The sequence below is a fragment of the Oryzias melastigma genome, linkage group LG18 (genome assembly GCF_002922805.2).
Source record: "Oryzias melastigma strain HK-1 linkage group LG18, ASM292280v2, whole genome shotgun sequence".
Classification (NCBI taxonomy): Eukaryota; Metazoa; Chordata; class Actinopteri; order Beloniformes; family Adrianichthyidae; genus Oryzias; species Oryzias melastigma.
Window position 1 is genome coordinate 6,054,316 of NC_050529.1, and position 19,783 is coordinate 6,074,098.

General features: G+C 37.2%; 1 protein-coding gene across 1 annotated transcript in view; it reads right to left on the reverse strand.

Annotated features, from left to right (window-relative positions):
* Positions 1-15,805: 15,805 nt before the first annotated feature.
* LOC112155636 (cytochrome P450 26B1) overlaps positions 15,806-19,783 on the reverse strand; it is a 36,278-nt gene continuing 32,300 nt past the window's right edge. The window contains exon 7 of the mRNA XM_024287367.2: positions 15,806-19,770. Within this exon, the coding sequence (XP_024143135.1) occupies positions 19,378-19,770 (393 nt within the window). The 3' untranslated portion in view covers positions 15,806-19,377. The remainder of the gene's footprint in view (positions 19,771-19,783) is intronic.

Sequence of the window (19,783 nt, forward strand, 5' to 3'; positions counted from 1 at the left end):
GTTGCTCTCTCTGCAAAAGCTAAATATTACAGAAATATTGAACAACACAGTTCACTAGAAAAACTTCCTCTGAACATTCATTACTTCTTTATCATCCGATGCATTCTGGGTAGTGTAGTCTACAAACATCATATTAATGTTTTGTTTTGCTCCACGTGACCCATAATCCAGTTCGCCTTATGGTCACTTTCCTCCAAAGCATACATGAACTTGACAACTGTCCTTTATGGTCAAACTGTATCTTGTGAAAGAGTTACAAAAATGTTCATATATCATCTTGAATGAACCCTAAATGTAGAAAAAAATCTTTTTTCCTTAGATAACCAAAAGGAAAACTGCATAGTATCAAAGCCATACCCATTATTATCCTTTTTTAAAACCATTATGGTAACAATGTAAGCATGATAAGTGCAACACATGCTGCGAGAAAGATTTGGGAAATTCCGTTCACCATTTTAAACGGCTTTCATTCGAGTTATAAAATAAAAGCCTTCTTCTGTATAAAAAATAAAAGCTCAGATACACACTCTTGGCAACGTTTCCCGCTTTCATCTAAACATGAAAGAACGAGGGGGGAGTGTGGAGCTTCAGGGAGGTAGCAGAACACATATTTTACTGATTTCTTAGACATTTCCAAATCCGCATTTATTTTCTCTTGCTGCGGATCATTTGTTGAGTCAATCATCGGAAGGCCACAAAACAGATTTTGATCTCCGTTAAGGATGTAACGTTTTTCTACATTCTTTGCCGAGCTTTGAGAAAGATGTCAGCCATGTGCCCCGCTTTCTTTTCAAGCCTGTACGTTTAGACACACTGTTTAGTCACGGAGGCATGGCATCAAATTTACTGTTTATTTGCCCGTGCTTAATGAAACGGACTCTCTAAAAGTCTGTTTCTGCAGTTTACAAACTACAGACGTCTTAAAAGCTTTTCATGGGATTTTTTTTACGCTTCTGATTACGTTTTTGTGTTTTAGAGACAGTTAATGGAGTTAATTAACTTTCCAAACCCGCCGAATCCCTTTTAAAGTCGAGGGGTTGCTGGAGCCTATCCTAGGGCCACACACATTCACACCTAAGGACAATTGAGAGTCGACTCTTAACCTACGAACCGTGTTTTTGGACTGCGGTCAGACGCTGGAGGGCCTGTACACGGAGAACATTCAAATCCTTACAGAAAGGTCCCAGCTGGGATTCAAACCATTTCATTGTTAGGCAAGAGTGCTAACCACTACACCACCGTTCAGTCTTCAGAGCTGTCATGTCAGACAGTTTTCCATTAAAACATATTTTCCTAAGAACTACCGTATGATCCATTGACGATTTCGTAAATACCTGGTCATAAATTGAATGAGGAAGCTTGTGTGGGTGTGTGTGTGTGTTTCCACTCTAGTCTGCAAATATGTTTTTGTCTTTGCTTGTGTGTCTTTCTGAGAGGTTCGTTTGATTTGGAATGGGTTCAAAATATCCGTCTTGGAAAATATCTGGGCTTGGCTCCGTTCCTGTTTGTGTGTGTTCAGCTCCAGCTACATCTTGATGTATCTGCTAAAACCAAATCCCGTCTTCCGTTTCCCAACTTGGCAAACCAGAAACAACCAAACACTCCAGTTCTGTAAAAGACCACTGGAGGCAGAATTCAGAAGGAAGCAATAACTAATTTATCCTCATGTTAAAAAGTCCAACTTTAAATGTTATTTGGGTTCGATTTGATTTCTGGCCTCTGGAAGCCAAAGTGAAGAAATTCAATGAGGCATGGGTCTAATTGTTCTTAGCACGATTTATTCGTACTTCTTCTGTGGTTCTAACATGGTTCATTCTTCGATGATACATCCGTCAAATTTTACGTAAAAGACCACAACGTTTCTCACTTCATACACTTATATTCATGTATGACCAATTTTTATCTAATGTGCAAAATGTATACTGTGGTTGTGTGACTGAGTCTTTAGATGATTGTACTTTGTCTTTAGATGACTACATGTATGTCTTTAGATGATTGTACTTTGTCTTTAGATGATTGTTCATTTGTCTTTAGATGACTACATGTATGTCTTTAGATGATTGTACTTTGTCTTTAGATGACTACATGTATGTCTTTAGATGATTGTTCATTTGTCTTTAGATGATTGTACTTTGTCTTTAGATGACTACATGTATGTCTTTAGATGATTGTTCATTTGTCTTTAGATGATTGTGTATTTGTCTTCAGAAACTGGACTTGTTTGGTCTCATGGAAGGATTATAAGTATAATGATGTGAATCTGGAGACTTTTGTTATATAGAGCAAAACAACCGTTGCAACTAACTAACCATATATGTCCCATATACTGACTATATGGTATAATACTATTGGTACTGACCTATACGGTATATTACTGTAAGTTCTAGGCCTGGATAGCTGCTTAGGTGGTGAACAAATTTGATTAAAGAATCAAACTCAACAATTTAGAGAGTGAACCACAATTGTTACTTTTTAATATAATAACTGTCAACGCATAAATAAATTTGTACATAGAGTCAAAATACAAACTCAAAAACTTACATAGGGACGTGTGAACACAATATTTTGAACACGGAAACTCAAAATGCAAATATACGTGCGGTAACATAGACTTTTCATTGGAATTGGTTGTCAATGCCGGTGTGTGAACGTAGCATTACAAATACCTGAAACTTACCACACGCATGACAATCTACTGTTCCATTTCTATGGTATTCTTTGAGATGATCCTACATGAACTGCAAGACCCTCTTACGCTCCTCTTAAAACATGGCTGGTCCTCTCTACGACCTCAACAACCCCAAAACTTGCAGCACTCATACAGATCAACCCCCATGCGATCAAAGCCTGGGGTTTGTAGGAAAATTAGGAATATTGTTAGACTTTGTTTGGAAATTAAATGTAAATAAGTCTCTGCAGGGGAAGAGGGTTAAAACATTCTTGGTGCAGAGCCAACCAACCCTCAGAACAACATGATAATTGGTCCGTGAGCTCAAACATGGAAAAAATCAAGGTTTTCATCTCGTTTCAGCCACCACAGCTGTATTTTAACTCTACATACGGGGAGGATAATATGAGTTATGGTGACACAGCAAAATGTTGGCAGGATCTTAGGACTGTTGGAGCTCTTTTTATTAAAATTCATTTGATTTATTGTCTGATCTTGAACGTCTAAATGAAAACTATTGTTGGAAAAACGTCTGAAAACCTGAATGAAGTTAAACCATGAGAGATTAATAAAGTCCATCTAACCCTATTGTCTGAGTCTGAATTTGTCAAGCTAATGGTGCAAACTTGTTCAGTTGCCATAACAGAAAGTCATAGCTGAGGACTGAAGTCTTCAGAGCAGCTCCTCAAACATTTAGTCTGGAAGTCCACTTGTGAGTGAAGCTACATTCACAGGTTCCAATGAAAAGTCTATGTAAACCCGTGTAAATGCATGTTTTGGGCTTCTGCATTCAAAAGTCCTGCGTTCACCCGTTGCTATGTACATTTTTAATGACCATTTCTGGGCTCTATAGCATTTGAACATGCATAAAGTGTTAAACTGTACATTACTGTAGGTATTAGATATATACTGTACATTACTGTAGGTACTGACCTATACTGCAGATTACTGTAGGTACTGACCTATACTGTACATTACTGTAGGTACTGACCTATACTGTACAATACTGTAGGTACTGACCTATACTGTAGATTACTGTAGGTACTGACCTATACTGTACAATACTATAGGTACTGACCTATACTGCAGATTACTGTAGGTACTGACCTATACTGTACATTACTGTAGGTACTGACCTATACTGTACAATACTGTAGGTACTGACCTATACTGTAGATTGCTGTAGGTACTGACCTATACTGTACAATACTGTAGGTACTGACCTATACTGTACTTTACTGTAGGTACTGACCTCTACTGTACAATACTGTAGGTACTGACCTATACTGTACAATACTGTAGGTACTGACCTATACTGTAAAATACTGTAGGTACTGACCTATACTGTACAATACTGTAGTTACTGACTTATACTGTACAATACTGTAGGTACTGACCTATACTGTACAATACTGTAGGTACTGACTTGTACTGTACTTTACTGTAGGTACTGACTTATACTGTACAATACTGTAGGTACTGACCTATCCTGTACTTTACTGTAGGTACTGACCTATATTGTACAATACTGTAGGTACTGGCCTATACTGTACTTTACTGTAGGTACTGACCTATACTGTACAATACTGTAGGTACTGGCCTATGCTGTACTTTACTGTAGGTACTGACCTATGCTGTACAATACTGTAGGTACTGGCCTATGCTGTACTTTACTGTAGGTATTGACCTATGCTGTACTTCACTGTAGGTACTGACTAATATACTGTACATTACTATAGGTACTCACCTATACTGTACATTACTGTAGGTACTGACCTATACTGTACTTTACTGTAGGTACTGACCTATAAGTTGTTATAGGTAGTGACACATAAAGCACTACTGGTAATGTAGAAAAATATTTTTGCGTGCTGTGTATCAGACAGATCACTCACTTGTATTTCATTCATTTTTGCTGAACATTTTTAATATTTGACAGTTCTGGCCATTGTGGGCGGGTCTATGTAAGAATGAGGGAGACAGTAAGGGTGGACAGAGCTTCAGTCAAAATGCTGAAGAAAAAATAAGCAACATTTTGTCTGTACTTCACATCAAAAAGTTCTGAATGAGCGACCTGATGGTCAAGATAGTACAATGCTCAGAAAAAAGACTGTCGTCGTGGTGATGAGCAGTGTGAAAACAGAGATGCAGCGCTGATGTGCAGACAGAATGAAATGAAGCATCTTAGGCACATTCAAGCACTCTCCTTCATCACCTAAAGTTTTTTTTTTTTTAAAGTGTTTATTGTTTATTTATTTAAAAAGCTGTTCGTGGAAACGGATTCCTAATCATGCGACTGTTCCCAGGGTTTTAGTTGACGGTATTCTCCAGTTTTCAGCTCCTCAAGGTGATGCATTACACAAACAGAGGTCCCTATATGAGAAAAAGAACCAGAATAAGGATTTGGCTGTTTTTTATTCATGTGTTTGGAATATTTCTGCCCCATCAGCCTTCCAAAACATCAACTAGCATTCAGCAGAAGCCGGGAACATAAACCAGCCTCTCTCTATCTCCATGGAAAATCATCATTCCCTCGGCAAGTTGGCCAACTAAATGACAGAAGTTCTCCCTGTAGTTGTTCCCTCTGACAAGAACTGAGACCTTTTATTTCTGAAGAATCAAATTTAGAACTAAAAGTTCATGAGGTTTGAAGGTTGGAAGGGACTTCTTCCAGCTCAGTTGGTTTGTGGTATTTTGAAAAACAAAATACTTGCATGATTTTAGATGAAGAATTTTAATTCCTTCTGTATTTTCTTTATCCCAGCATTGCTTTTTCTGCTGATTTGGTTTGATAAATCCCAACTTAGACATTTGCTGATGCTATTGCTTCAAGCAGTTGACACTAAACAGGGATCGTGGGTTTTCTGTTTGGCTTCTATTTTCTCTAACTTACAAAAAAAGAAAAGACCAAATAAACTCTTGAAAAACAAATAAATACTTGATTGTATTGGAACAAGATGCAGATTTTATTTGCAAAATGGATAAATCTAGAGCAATCTGAAAATGGATCCAGTCATGGAAAAACATATAAAGTTAAAGGTTTTGTTTATCTCTAAAATAAATTAGAAGAGTGTGAGACGGTGGCTGTTCAAGGGAATGCTGATGGAAAGTCAGGCGGGATCTTCTGTTCAGCACCCTGGACAGCAGTTAGGAGGCTAACTAAACATCATGAAAAATAATAAACCAGAACGGTTTTACTCTCACAGGTTTTGGATATGTAAAAAATGTCAAATTTTAAATTCAATTCAGTTTTGTTTATACAGCCCCCCAAAAATTACCTCATTCGGCTTCATACCAGCTGGGGTAATATTTAATATTTCAGCTACATGCTAACTGCTTTGGCCAATTTAGGCTTCTTTCCGTTAATTAGCTATTTTTTTTAGCTAAATACTATGTTTTAGATAATTTAAGCTTTTTTCAATTTTTAGGATATTTAAGTTTAGCTAGTTTTTCAGCTACATGCTAGCTTTTTTAAGCTAATTTAGGCTTTTTCAGTTTTTTAGGGTATTTAAGTTTATCTATTTTTTCAGGTCCATGCTAGCAGTTTGGCTAACCTAAGTTTTTTTTTATATAGTTTTTTAGGCTAATTTGGCATTTATCTAAAGTTATAGCTGGCTACCAGCTTCAACGTTTTCAGCTATTAACTTCAGCATTTTCAGCTATCAATTTCAGCATCTTCAGTGGCCAAATTCAGCTTACAACATTCACACTAGCATTATCGCAGGTAATGCTATATAGTTCATAATTATGTTAAAAAGTTACGGTTTAAAAGTTTTGAAAATTTCGTATTTGAGTGTTTAATTGATGTTTATCCTGTTCTGCCCGCGACCTAAGATGTGTTTTGAATTTTGCTCTCTGTGCAATTAAGTTTGGCACCCCTGGCTTAGACCCTCCCTCTCCCTATGGAAAAACTCCAAAATAAATGGATTCTAGGGAAAAAAAAGAAGAAGAAACCTCAGGGATGTCCATATGAAGAAGGGATCCTCTCCTGGGACGGGCAGACGATGGGTTGTTGATGGGACTGTTAAAGATGAATTAGCTTATCTAACTCTAAAACTACATTTTCTAACAGTATTCACCCAGAAAGTGGGGGACAGCTGGGGACGAGGTCCCCAGCCGAGACGAGCCAGAGGCATGGTCCACGACAAGAACAGGAGCACAGACAATCCACCAGGAATCTCTCCCAGCAGGCTCCACCTCCTTGTATCAAGGCATCTGATTGGTCAGGTTAGAACTTGAATACTTACACTACAGAAAAAAATATCATGAAGAAATGAGGATTATCAAGAACATATAAAAAAAAAATCTTTAAGACAAGAATATTTATTCTGACAAATAGAACGACTCAATATTTACTGTTTTTCTCAGTAGAAATCTATCAGATTTTAGCTTTTTTGGTTTTTACACCAATAAACACATTTTTAAAAGCACTATTTTAAACTATGTAATTATCAAGAGCAACAAAGACGAGTGAGTCTGATTTTTCTAAGACATATTACCATCCAATCGCCTTTATTGATTATTTCCTCCCTTAGATCCCTGCTGGTGCCGTTCTTATAAATCAACAGGACATAAAACCGTATAGATTAGGAATAAATTGGACTCTGCTCGTGAGAGTTGACGTTATGATGAGATCATGTTTCTTCTAATGGGATGAGGAAGACTCATCGCTGACCTTAAACCCGTGACGAGTCGTGATTCGTGTCAGACGGCTCTGTCTGTTGCATTGGAGCTTGCATGACTTGATTTTGGTAAATATTTCATGCATTTAAGACCCTGATAAGTTACCCCGATGATGATAGGTGTAACTTTCTTAAAAATGAAGCAAAAGTGAAAGTCCTTGCAGCTGGACCTGATCGGGAATTTATGAGCCATCACATCTATAACTCGTTCTAATATTCAAGATTCATGACGGATTTAGGTTTTAGTTACAGCAAAAAAAACATGGAAAATGATGTATCAGGACCATTGAAAGGAGAAACTGTTGTCCTTTTCTCTATAACAACTATTTTATGTTTTGGTCGCCTAGGCGATCAAATCAAGACAATAATAAAATAGTTGATTAAGATAAGAAACAGGTTATCCCCCTGATTTATTTTTATTTATCTCCTCTCAGGTTCAATTTCAAGCTACTGAAGCACCAAAAGTTCAAAACTAAATAAAACTTTAAAAAAAAAAGAAAAAGTGTGTTATTCATTTCTATTGTGGCTTTTGTTTTTATCTTTTGTCTTTTGCATTTATATGGGCCTTGTCAGCCACCGTACTTTATGATCCGTGATGGGTCAGTAGTAAATATGTTCCTGATTTTTTTTTTTCTTTTGTTGCCAAAATTTGTTGCTTTTGAAATTTCTGTCCCACTCCGTTCTGTCAAACTGATTCTACTCACTGGATTCGTCGGACATGAAAGTCGTCTGATCTGAAACAGAACCCAGCTTTTCAAAATAAAAGGGTTTATTCAAACTATAGCACAAAGAAAAACAGTTTCAATAAGTTTTTTTTGTCCTTATGGATTCAAAAGTTGATTAAAAATTGCCCATTAGCGATAACTTATAATACAATTTGTCTATAGATTTAATACAAAAAATAAAACACTAAAATAATAAAGGATGATCATTATTGGTATCTCGGATTGTCTGAAGATGATACTCCAATACTACCATCATCAATAATTCAGGACCCTCTTAGTGATCGCCAAACAGTGAAACAAAATCCATAAACATCTGCTTCATTTAAGTCCTAAACTGTTGGGTCATCAGTTCTTGTGGTTTTTGTTTTTCCTGAGGCGTACACAGCTGTCATCCGTTTGAACATCAGGTTCTGCCTGTTTCCATAAAGGATCCACTGCTTATTCTCTCATTTGTATGAACTTTCCTGACGACTGTGGGATTATAGCTCGCGGTTGCCTTTCATGTCCGGTCACGCCTGTTTCACATGGAGGCTGGAGAAAATCTTGGCTCGACTTAAGAGACGGTTACATTTTTTCTATTTTGTTCAAGCTACTGTTCTGCATATGTGTTCTGCTGGCAGGTGCTTCACTTATGGGATCATAATTATTGACATTTAAAGAAAGTTTTTTTTTTTTAATTTGTCGGTTTGAGGTCGATGGTTTGAGGTGTCTTGGGAAAACGTTTGGGACGTCACCGCCGCAGTACCGGCCCGGCCTGTGTGTCTGTGCTTGTTCTTTGAACTCCGTTTGACTCCTGCACCTGCTAGCGTTCAAACGCATCATGGAAAGGTCACCGGGAGTTCAAGTTCACACACCTGCGGTAATCCCGACAGTTGATTTACGATTTTATCTTCCTGTCAACAGCAGTGTCTCTGCCCCGTGCTTCTTCCCTTCATTAAACGTAGCTTCCTTCCAGGTCTTTCTTGTAAACTTTGTTTTTCTTTTTTTTTTTTGTCGTGTTGCGCAAATGTTTTCAATGCAAATCAAAACAAAAATTAGAAGTCGATTTCCACAAGTGTACCATTATTAAATAGTTAAAATGAAAGTTGTTCCCATTCCTGCCCCAACAGATGTTTGCGTCTTTGACTTCCTGCTTTTCTTTCCAACATTTTTGCAAAATTTGGATTTAAACTCAACAGATAATTATTTTCACTCTCAGGTTTGTCAACACCCCTTTGTCCTCGTGTCGCTGCTTCTGAGAAATGTTTGATAAGCGGAAAAGGTTTTCGTGGTGTTGATTGTTTTGACGTTCTGCTAGCATAGCGGCAGAACAAACATGGACGCCGTCATTTGGGAAACCCTCAGTGAGAGGAAAGAAAACGATGTTTAGACAAGAAGAAGGAGTGGCGGGTCATTAGAGAAACCAGTGAGCCTCGTGAGTCAATACACCACTTGGGACCGTTCAGTAAACGGGAAACTGAAGATGAGTCATGGTGATACCACCTGTTCTGATAAGAATAACTCTTTATTTTACTCTTATTTTAATATATATTTTAAGATTCTCTGTTATTTACCTCTTCTTATGTGTTTGGGTCAATATATCCCTTGTGCTCTCTTGGAGTCCAAATGACCCGGCCCTTATATTGATTTGTGGGCCCTCCCATGACAAAGGAGGACATGATTTTATGTCTGGACACAAGTGAAGATAAAAAATCCTTTAAAGAAAAAGGTCAACGCGCTGTATTCTGGGGTCCAGATGACCCCACTTTTAATGTTAGGATAGCACAAGGGTTAATGTAAGTCAGTTCCAACTTTTTAATTGATTTAGAAAGGGTAAAGAAGCCTAAATAATCAAATTAAATCATGATAATCAGAGTTTTAGGGTTTTGTGGAGCTAGAATATTTTATATGTTGGGGCAAAGGGGGGAGAAGAATTTTGGAAGTCAATGAGAACAGTAGAGCAGACGGCCATTACCAATAAAAAACATCCAAATATGTATTTGAAACTGTTTTATTAGTGTTATTAACACTAAAACAGCCATTCTTTTAGCTAAAGCTTAACCCTTGTGCTACCTTATGGGGTCCAGGTGACCCGACCCATATTGATGTGCGATCCCTCCCCGTGACAAAAGTGAACGAGATTTTATGTCAGTGAAGATGAAAAATCCTTGTTTATTTTTAAAAAGGGCTAAGTGTTTTAAAAACGCTTATTTAGACGTTTTTATATTAATTATCTGGAATATCTGTTCAAGCAAGTCAGTGTCAAGTTTTACCGGATATTATTTACAATCTAAGTTCACAACGGCTGATAAGAAAACTCTGATAACTGAGCATTCTAGTAGTACTTGAACGCATCACTCTGGACGAATCTCTGAAAAGTGAAAAAAGACTCACCACAGATTTGTGCATAACTGAGGTTTTGTGTGTGCGTAACAAGTGATTTGTGAGTAATTAGTTTCAAACTGTTGTAATTTTAAGGTGTGCGTGTGTAAACTGTATTTTTTTGAATTTTATATATTTTTTACTTATGCAGAAAACGTTTTATATTAGTCACAAATCAAGAATTACGCACGCATAAATCTAAAATTACACACAAATGTATAATTACGCACGCATAAATCGGGGTGAATGATACATATTTCTCTCCATACATATACGTCAAGAAAACTGAGTGACCCCTCCCCCTCTGGCATCCCAAACAGGAAGTCCCGTTGGTTCCAAGAAGCAAACTATAGACTTGCTATTAATCAGTCATTCAAGCTGTCAAGATAACTCTTCCTGCACAGCGATCATTTCTACCAACTGAAAAAAATAAATCACTCTTCAAACATAATAATAATTACATAAAAAATATATATTTATTATGACATCATTAAAGTTTTCTTTCAACCCTTTTGGCTCTCATTTTCAGAATCAGCGGTGTTCCTTTGCTTTGATTAGTTTGTCGGGGCAGCCGTGGTGCAAAAGTAGAGTGGTTGACCGTTCATTGGGAGGTTCAATTCCCGCTTTGTGTTGAAGTGTCCTTGGGCAAGACAGTGAACTTCACATTGCTCCTGTTGGTGCCAGTGATCAGCAGTGACTGTGTTTACGAATGAGACAATGCCACATACAATTTAGACGGAAATTTAATCGAATAATTCCAAAAACTTTGTTTGGATTTTTTCTTAAACATCGAACCACTTTAATCGCTTAAGGAAAGCTGTATGAGAAGTGATGAAAATGGGACCATTATCTCTGTAGGTAGTTTCCTTGTTTGGCTTTGGTGATGCCATTTTTTAGATGTTGAAGTTGTTCTCAAACGTGTAAGTTTTAGTTTGTGTGTTTGGTTTCTACCATCATACAGCGATGAGTGAACAGGCCTCTCATGTGGGGAATTCAACATATTACAAGAATAAACTTGAAAGCTCCGGTGTAGTTGGTGAAAGTGAGGTGAAGCATGCTTTTCTGGGAAGAGGTTTGATGGGATTACCAGGGCAAACATCCAAATGTCGTTGCCTCGCATGCCTTTCCTTCTCGATCCACTGCGACTGTCAGTTCCTAAAATAGCCTTTGAAGTGTCATCGTTGAGTTGCGGTTTTTCCTCAGGTCTGCGCTGCCAGGCACAGCCGTTCACTCAGCGTTTGACAGATCGCTCTGCAGGGAAATCCCATATTAATGCAAGGAGGAAAATCACACTTGTCCCGCATACCAGAACCGCTGCCAATTTCTACCAATACACAGAGAAACACACTCTACTAATGAAAAAAGTCCCTGCACTTCCTCAGAAGTCACTCATCAAATATTTGATTTTCAGGATCGCTACCTTGGAACAGACTTCCATCAATGGAGCATTTAAGAAAACTCTCCGTTTGGAGAAACGGGGCTGATATTGAAAATGAAACTGGATGATATTTTGTCACATCGTAAACTTTCGCAGGCGGTTTTGCCCCAAGCTTCACATGCACCATCTGCTGACACGTCCTTCAACTTCCAATGAACTTTGTCCTACAAGTCGGCGTACTAAATCACACAAGCTCTCACATTCTTTTCTTTCAGGTGTTTGGAAACGCCCAATAGAAGGAAAAAAAAAAATTACTGTCACAATAATACTAGAAAATGCGTTTTATGTTTAAAAAAATCTGAGCAAAAAAGGCAAAGAATGAATCCTGATGCAAAAATTTGGTGTTTATAGAACACCACAGGATGTTTACCTGATTGAGAAACATGCTAAACTTGATATAACCCCTCAAAAACATGTTTCCCTCAAAAAATGTATAAAACAAACTGGGTATAGTGTCTGCTAACCCTTTCACGAAGGAGATGTTGTCAGTGATCCAAAATAACACAAGATGTGATCTACCGTAACTCTTAGAACGTTTACCAAATTGACGAAATGTCAATGGTTCTGTCGTAATCGGAGCTCCGCTGCAGTATGCTAGCGAGCTCCGCTACAGCATGCTAACGAACCTCGTTGTAGCGAGATCAATTGTAGCAAGCTAGTGAGCTCTGCTGTATTGAGCTAGCTCACCCCTCCGATTTACTTTTTGAAGTTTTGGGTGTCCAGGAGTCATTGTTTTTTGATGTTTTGGGTGTCCCCGAGTCATTGTTTTTTTATGTTTTGGGTGTCCCCTAGTCATTGTTTTTTTTTAAGTTTTGGGTGTCCCCGAGTCATCGTTTTTTTTTAAGTTTTGGGTATCCCCGAGTCATTGTTTTTTAACGTTTCGGATGTCCCCGAGTCATTGTTTTTTGAAGTTTTGGGTGTCCCCGAGTCATTGTTTTTTGATTTTTTGGGTGTCCCCGAGTCATTGTTTTTTGATGTCCTCGAGTCATTGTTTTTTAACGTTTCGGATGTCCCCGAGTCATTGTTTTTTGAAGTTTTGGGTGTCCCCGAGTCATTGTTTTTTGATGTTTTGGATGTCCCCGAGTCATTGTTTTTTAACGTTTCGGATGTCCCCGAGTCATTGTTTTTTGATTTTTTTGGGTGTCCCCGAGTCATTGTTTTTTGATGTCCTCGAGTCATTGTTTTTTAACGTTTCGGATGTCCCAGAGTCATTGTTTTTTTATTTTTTGGGTGTTCCCGAGTCATTGTTTTTTAACGTTTTAGATGTCCCTGAGTCATTGTTTTTTGATGTTTTGGGTGTCCCCGAGTCATTGTATTTTGACGTGCTGGATGTTCAAATTAAATCAAGGCTCCCTAACCTCCAAACCCCAAACCGGTGCCACGATATGGACCGCACTGGTACCCTAATCTTAACCGGACGTGGATCGGGCTAGGGTAAAGGTTTGGTCTATGTCTGGTACAGCGTCTGACAAAACGACTGGACCCCTGATTTATTTGGAACATCAATAAAAGACAAATTAGGAACACCCAAGACGACAAAAAGTGAAGCGGAAGGGTCCTTAACCATCCGTCAATATGTGACCACTTCAGAATGAGAATGTGTAGGTTGTTCTAATAACCATCTGGCATTTAGGCCAACACAGAAATATAGAACATTCACACTATTTGACTGGAATTTCTTTTGTAGGTGTCCATTGTCAGTTTGAAACCAATCAGAATCAAGAACTCACCCAGGTCATAGTAGAAACACCTATAAGTAACCCCAAAAACTGATCAAGAAATGATAGTTTGACGTTCCAAGACAGCAACTGCATGTTGATGTGATGTGCAACAGTTCCGATTGGTCCAGAGCACCATTACATTAGTTCTTTCAAGGCAGAACAGAAGAGAAAGTTTATTTTGGACAATAAACAACTGTTGACAGTTTTCCCAGGAGTCAGATTCCCGTGTGTTTACCCCAAACTTAGAGATGATGTCCAGAAAAAAAACCCTAAACAAACAGCAGCTACCTTTTGGACCCAACAGATCTCACTGAGTCTCCATGACAGCACAATTACAAGACTGAATGAGTTTGGTTTGTTCGGGACGGCTGCCAGGAAAAAGTCTCCTCTGCCTAGAAAGATAATAGAAGCTCGACTGAGGCGGACAAAACTGCTGCTGATCAAACCACAAGACTTCTATCAGTCCAACGCTGAGATCATACGTTAGGGTAAAAAGGAAAAGTAGATGAAAGCAAATCAGGAGAAGTGTCTGATTGGAGGATGTAGTTCGTCATGGTGCTGGCATGTAAAGAAAATATACCGATCGCGCGTTTCGTCTTTATGTTTTTATTTGTACTTCTGTTCAGAATCCTCAAAGTTACTCGTCTTGTTTAAGTTTTTCAGTCCACTCTCTTTGGTTTCAAGAATGTTCAAACACTGAAAACCATTTTTCTTAAGTCTCACCATATTCGTTTTGACCACGATGGTGAAACTGACGGCGTTTGGAAGTGATTATGGGATTATGGGTTCCAGCCATCTTGCAAATGTATGAGATGGATCCTCCCTCATATGGGCTTCAAACACTATCCTGTGTCTAGCAAGTACAAAGACCTTATACAAAAATATTTATAAAAACAGTTTCTTAATACTGTAGACTGTTCACTTTTGGCTATTTCATAGTTTCACATATATTTTAAGAGGAATATATTTTATATATAGATATATATATGTATGGTGCATTTTGTTCTGTATCCTGATTGGCTGTTGACGTTGTCGATCAATCTTATCCGTGTCATGTCACCTGTACAGTATGTGTTCAGTTTGTCTCATCTTTTCTTTTTGAAACTTTATTAATTTGTTAATTTTAGCAAGCTAGATTAATATAGCACAGGAACATAGAATGCTAACTTTAACTTTAGCTTTAGCATACTATCTTGCTAAAGTTAACTTTAGCCTTCTGCATTCTGCAGACGGTAACTGTAACATTAGCATACTACAATGCTAATGCTAATTTTAGCATTCTGCTTATAGCAACTTTAGTATTAGCATAGTACTTTGCTAGTGCTAACTGTTGTTCTGCTAATGCATTAGCATTAGCATGCTACCATACGATACCTTTATATTAGCATAATACCTTAATGAGGCTAATTTTAGCCATCTGCTAGCATTACCACTCTACCCCATCTAATGTTAACTACTTAAGCTAACTTTAGAATTCTGGTAAAGCAAACTTTGGCATTAGCATGCTACCTTACTAATGCTAGCTTTAATATTATGCTAATGCTAACTTTAGCCATCTGTTAATGGTTTTGCAATAGCAAACTACACTTCTTAATGCTAACTTTAGTGTTCTGCCTATGATAACTTTATTGTTACAACATTATCTTGCAATTGCTAGCTTTAGCATTGTCCTAATGCAAACTTAATACTGTAGTCAAAATACAGTTTACTTTTTCTATTTCACAGTTTCACAGATATTTTGAGAGAAATATATTTTATATTATTTTTGTATATATATATATATATATATATATATATATAATTGGGTTTTTTTGTATTTACAGTGCATTGTGTTCTGTATCCTGATTGGCTGTTGACGTTGTCAATCAATCTTATCCATGTCATGTCACCTGTACAGCATGTGTTCAGTTTGAAAAAAGATATTTCTTAAATACTTTTTTCACCAGTTTTTGTACCTTTTCAGAAAAAATATATATTATTAGACCCCTTTTACTAATACTTCAATAATATTCAAAATATCACTCTTATTTTGTAATATATATATATATAAGGAGTATATATATTTATAGTTTTTTTAATATAAATATAACATAAATGTAATATATATTTATATGTGTGTGTGTGTGTAGTTTTAATTTTTACTTTTCCTGAGAAAATATTTATGTGACAAATTTACAGCCACTGTATTAAAAAGCACAAACAAATTTACATCCTTTTTCATTTTATACTTTATTACAGGAGTACACATAAAAGTCTTCAAAAAAAAAACATTTATATTCAAACTAAATGATCATTTATTTTTTGTATTTGTAAAAACACATATGTACAGGTTGACGTAAGACAGGTCGAGAAACCAACAGGTGAGACAAAGAGGAAGTGTAGTCGCGTGGCACTTAAAAAAGAAACATATCTGGAAGTGCTTTCTGTTTTCCATATTTAATATAAAAAATGCAATGGTAATAAGTCTGAATAACAAAACAAATTATTATTACAGTAATCAAATTGACAATATTAACAATTTAAACACTGTGTACAATATAAACTGAAATACATAACATTCTTAATACATTCAGTATTTAACAAAGACCTTGTCATGTAGGCTAAAAACTCTAAATCTGTAATAGAATAAAAAATAGCATTTTGAATTTCTTATGACAACATTTTAATCATAGAATAACATTAATAATAGGTTATTAGTTCATGTAAATAGCTAATTTCTCCATGGCTTGCCAAGTAATACTATACAAACTAATATACACTATATCCTATTCATGCTCCTTTGCTCTCACAAAATCAAATATTTCAGTTAGCTAAATAATATATATATATAAATTCATAAAAAAAGAGGAATCGTCACTTGATACAAACCATCACAATCTAGAACTCTCAATTAGAAAATGTACACAAGAAAAGCAGCAAAACAAAATCTAGTTCATGTTTTAAAATGAAGAAATCAGTGGTGCGTTCAATAGAAAATGAAGAAGGCGTGTCGTGGAGTCCATCTTTAATGCTATTGGACGAGAGGATTGTCCAATGGAAAAAAAGCCCTCTGAGTGTGACTCCTCCCTCCCCTGAAATCTCATTGGTCCATCGTGATCACATGGAACAGAGCCTCAGAACTCCATCCGAGCATTTCCCTAAAGTTCCTCGGATAATGCCTTCCTTTACGGGAACAGGACAGTCAGACAAACTTAACGAGTCCCGGTGTGCAATAGTCCCGAAAGATGGATCTCGCTCAAACCGTTTTAGTGGAATAGTTTACACAGCTGTCCCCAATGAGAAGGAGAAAACAGCACACATTAGACATGAACAGATTAGGAAGGCGGTGTTCAAGCAGCATGTATGCAGGTCTCCTACTATCCTCCCCGTCCCTTTGTCCATTCTCCCGATTTAGTCCAACAAGTCATGACAAAGCGGCATCACTCAGGAGCATTCATGTACTGCAAGTGCAGCTTATAAACAAAGCACAGGTTAAGACAACCAACAGGGATGTTCTGTGATGCTTCTCGAGAAGAGAAAATGTTTAATCTGTTCAGGATTAACAAGGCATTGGTCTAGCTCTGAATTACTGCAGCAAGAAAGAAGTGTATTCTGGGAAACGTATATGTTTATATAGAAAAACACAGAAGCTTCCTTAGTTATCACATCACTGTTTACTCTTCACCTGAGTTTACTAACCTTCCATGTTATGAGGGTTAGCCATGTAAAGAAAACATTCAGTCCAAAACCTGGATTATGGTTCCGCCTCAAATTTACAGGACCGCAGTACACAGCATCTCCTCTGGTGTTAGCATCTTTTAATTTGAACTTTATTAGTAGGCTAATTTTACCAAACTAGATCAATATAGCACATAGTATGCTAATTGTAAACTTAGCATTAGAATAATATCTTTTTAATGCTAACTTTAGCCTTCTGCTGATGGTAAATGTCGAATTAGCATACTACTTAGCTAACGCTAACTTTAGTGTTCTGCTAATGGCAACTTTAGTATTAGCATAATACTTTGCTAGAGCTAACTTTAATGTTCTGCTAATGCAAAGTTTAGCATTAGCATGCTACCTTACTAATGCTAACTTTAGCATTATGCTAATGCTAACCTTAACACTAGCGTACTACCTTGCTAATGCTAACTTTACCCAATTGTTAATGGTAACTTTAGCAATAGCATGTTATATTTGCGAATGCCAACTTTAGACTTCTGCAAAATGTAATGTTAGCATTAGCATATTACCTTGCTACCTTCTGGCAATGCAGACTATAGCATTAGCATGCTACCTTACTAATGCCTGCTTCAGCATTATGCTAATGCTAACTTTAGCTATCTTTTAATGGTAAATTTTGATAATGATAAATTTAGTATTAGGACATTACTTTGCAAGTGCTAGTAATTAATTAGATATTAGCATGGTATCTTGCTAATGCTAACTTTACCATTAGCATGACATCTTTCTAATGCTAACTTTATCATTATGCCAATGCTACCTTTACCATTAGCTTACTACCTTGCAAATGCTAACTTTAGGATTACCCTAATTTTAATTGTAGCATTAACATGCTACATTTTTCAGTTAGTTGATCATTTTTTCCTTGTTTTTATTTCTTGATTAATTTTTTAGTTGATAGAAATGGAAGCATGATTACACTCATAAAACTAATAAAATGGCAATGATATTCCTGAAAGTTTTTGTATCTACGTACTACTCCCTTGTTTGTCTATCTTTTGCATGTTCTCTTTCCAACTACTGTTTAGTTTTAATTCTTTTTCGTGTGCTAAATCTAAATCAGATTGTTGTGTTGCATGCTAAAACCCTTGACATGCCTTAGTTTAAACCAAGAAGACTCCTAAATCTTCCTTTAGTGAAACCACACCTTGTAGTAGAAGACTAAAAGACACAACACCTTTGCTAGTACTGCGATTGTTGTCCAGCTGTTTTTGGTGACCTTAGTGAGTTTAGCACTAGTTTCTTTAACCCTAGTTGTTCTACTCCCTTTAATTAAAGCCCAAAAGTTTTTTTTTGTCAAAAACGTTTGTGACTTGAATGGCACAAAGGTGGAGGTGCAGTAGCTACAGACTACCTAAAAATAATAAAAACTCGTCCATTTAATTCCCTTTAAAGGCTTCCTGGTAACACACTTATTGAACTTTTCTGCAATTATATTTTATCTAGTAGTAGCCTATTCACTTAGCTTGACTCACCTAAAACGATTACATAGTGTCGCTGATTGCATGAAACAAGTCAAAATCTGGATTCTCTTCTTGGTTGTTTCTGGTTCTAAATGCTTAATAAATGTTGATGTTCGGGGAATATATTGTTGCTTTTACCCTGCAGAATGTGATTAGACACAAATAAAATAGAATTTTATATTATTTCAACCTATACCCTGTTTTATCCATCTTGAAACCCCTTATGCAACCGTCTTTATTGTCTAATCTCTAACACTTCATTTTACCACGTCCCTTTGTGCACTGTCCCGTTCACCTCTCAAATTATATTACATAACTTTCTATTACGTATTTTAGTTTTAATAATTCTTCAAAAAATACACAGGAAAGATTATACTATAGAACTTTTTTTTGGCTGCTTCTTTCTTTCTTGAAGGAAAGTTCCGATTCTAAGATGTAACAGGAGATGTAGACTATTGCTTCTGTTTTAGCCTCAAAGGAAACTCCACCTTGGCAAAGAAAATAATCTTTCTGAAATTTCTTTTTTTCTTCCTTCAGTCTTCTCTGTATACATTTTCATCATCCTCTCCCCCCAGCACAATTTGCCCCTTCATCTCTCAGACCGTCGCTCCCAGGAGCTCTTCTGACTTGGCCATAATCTCATTCTGGTTGGAGTCCAGGCCATAGAACTTCACCTTTAGACCATCGACTGGGTGAACCACCGGAACTGTGGTCATGCGCGGGAACTGCCGGGTGGCTAGCTCAAAGCGACTGGTACTGGCTAGCTCGATGGCGAGAAGGCGAAGGAAGAGGGTGGCGAGCTGCTTTCCAAGACATGACCTGACACCACCACCGAACGGCAGGTAGTGGAAACGGCCCTCTTTGTCTTCTCCTCGTTCCGGACTGAAGCGATCTGGATCAAAGACCTCAACGTCTTTGAAGACAGCAGCTGTGTCATGAGTGTCCCTTATGCTGTACATCACACTCCAGCCCTTTGGAATCTGGACTCCCTGCAAACAGAAG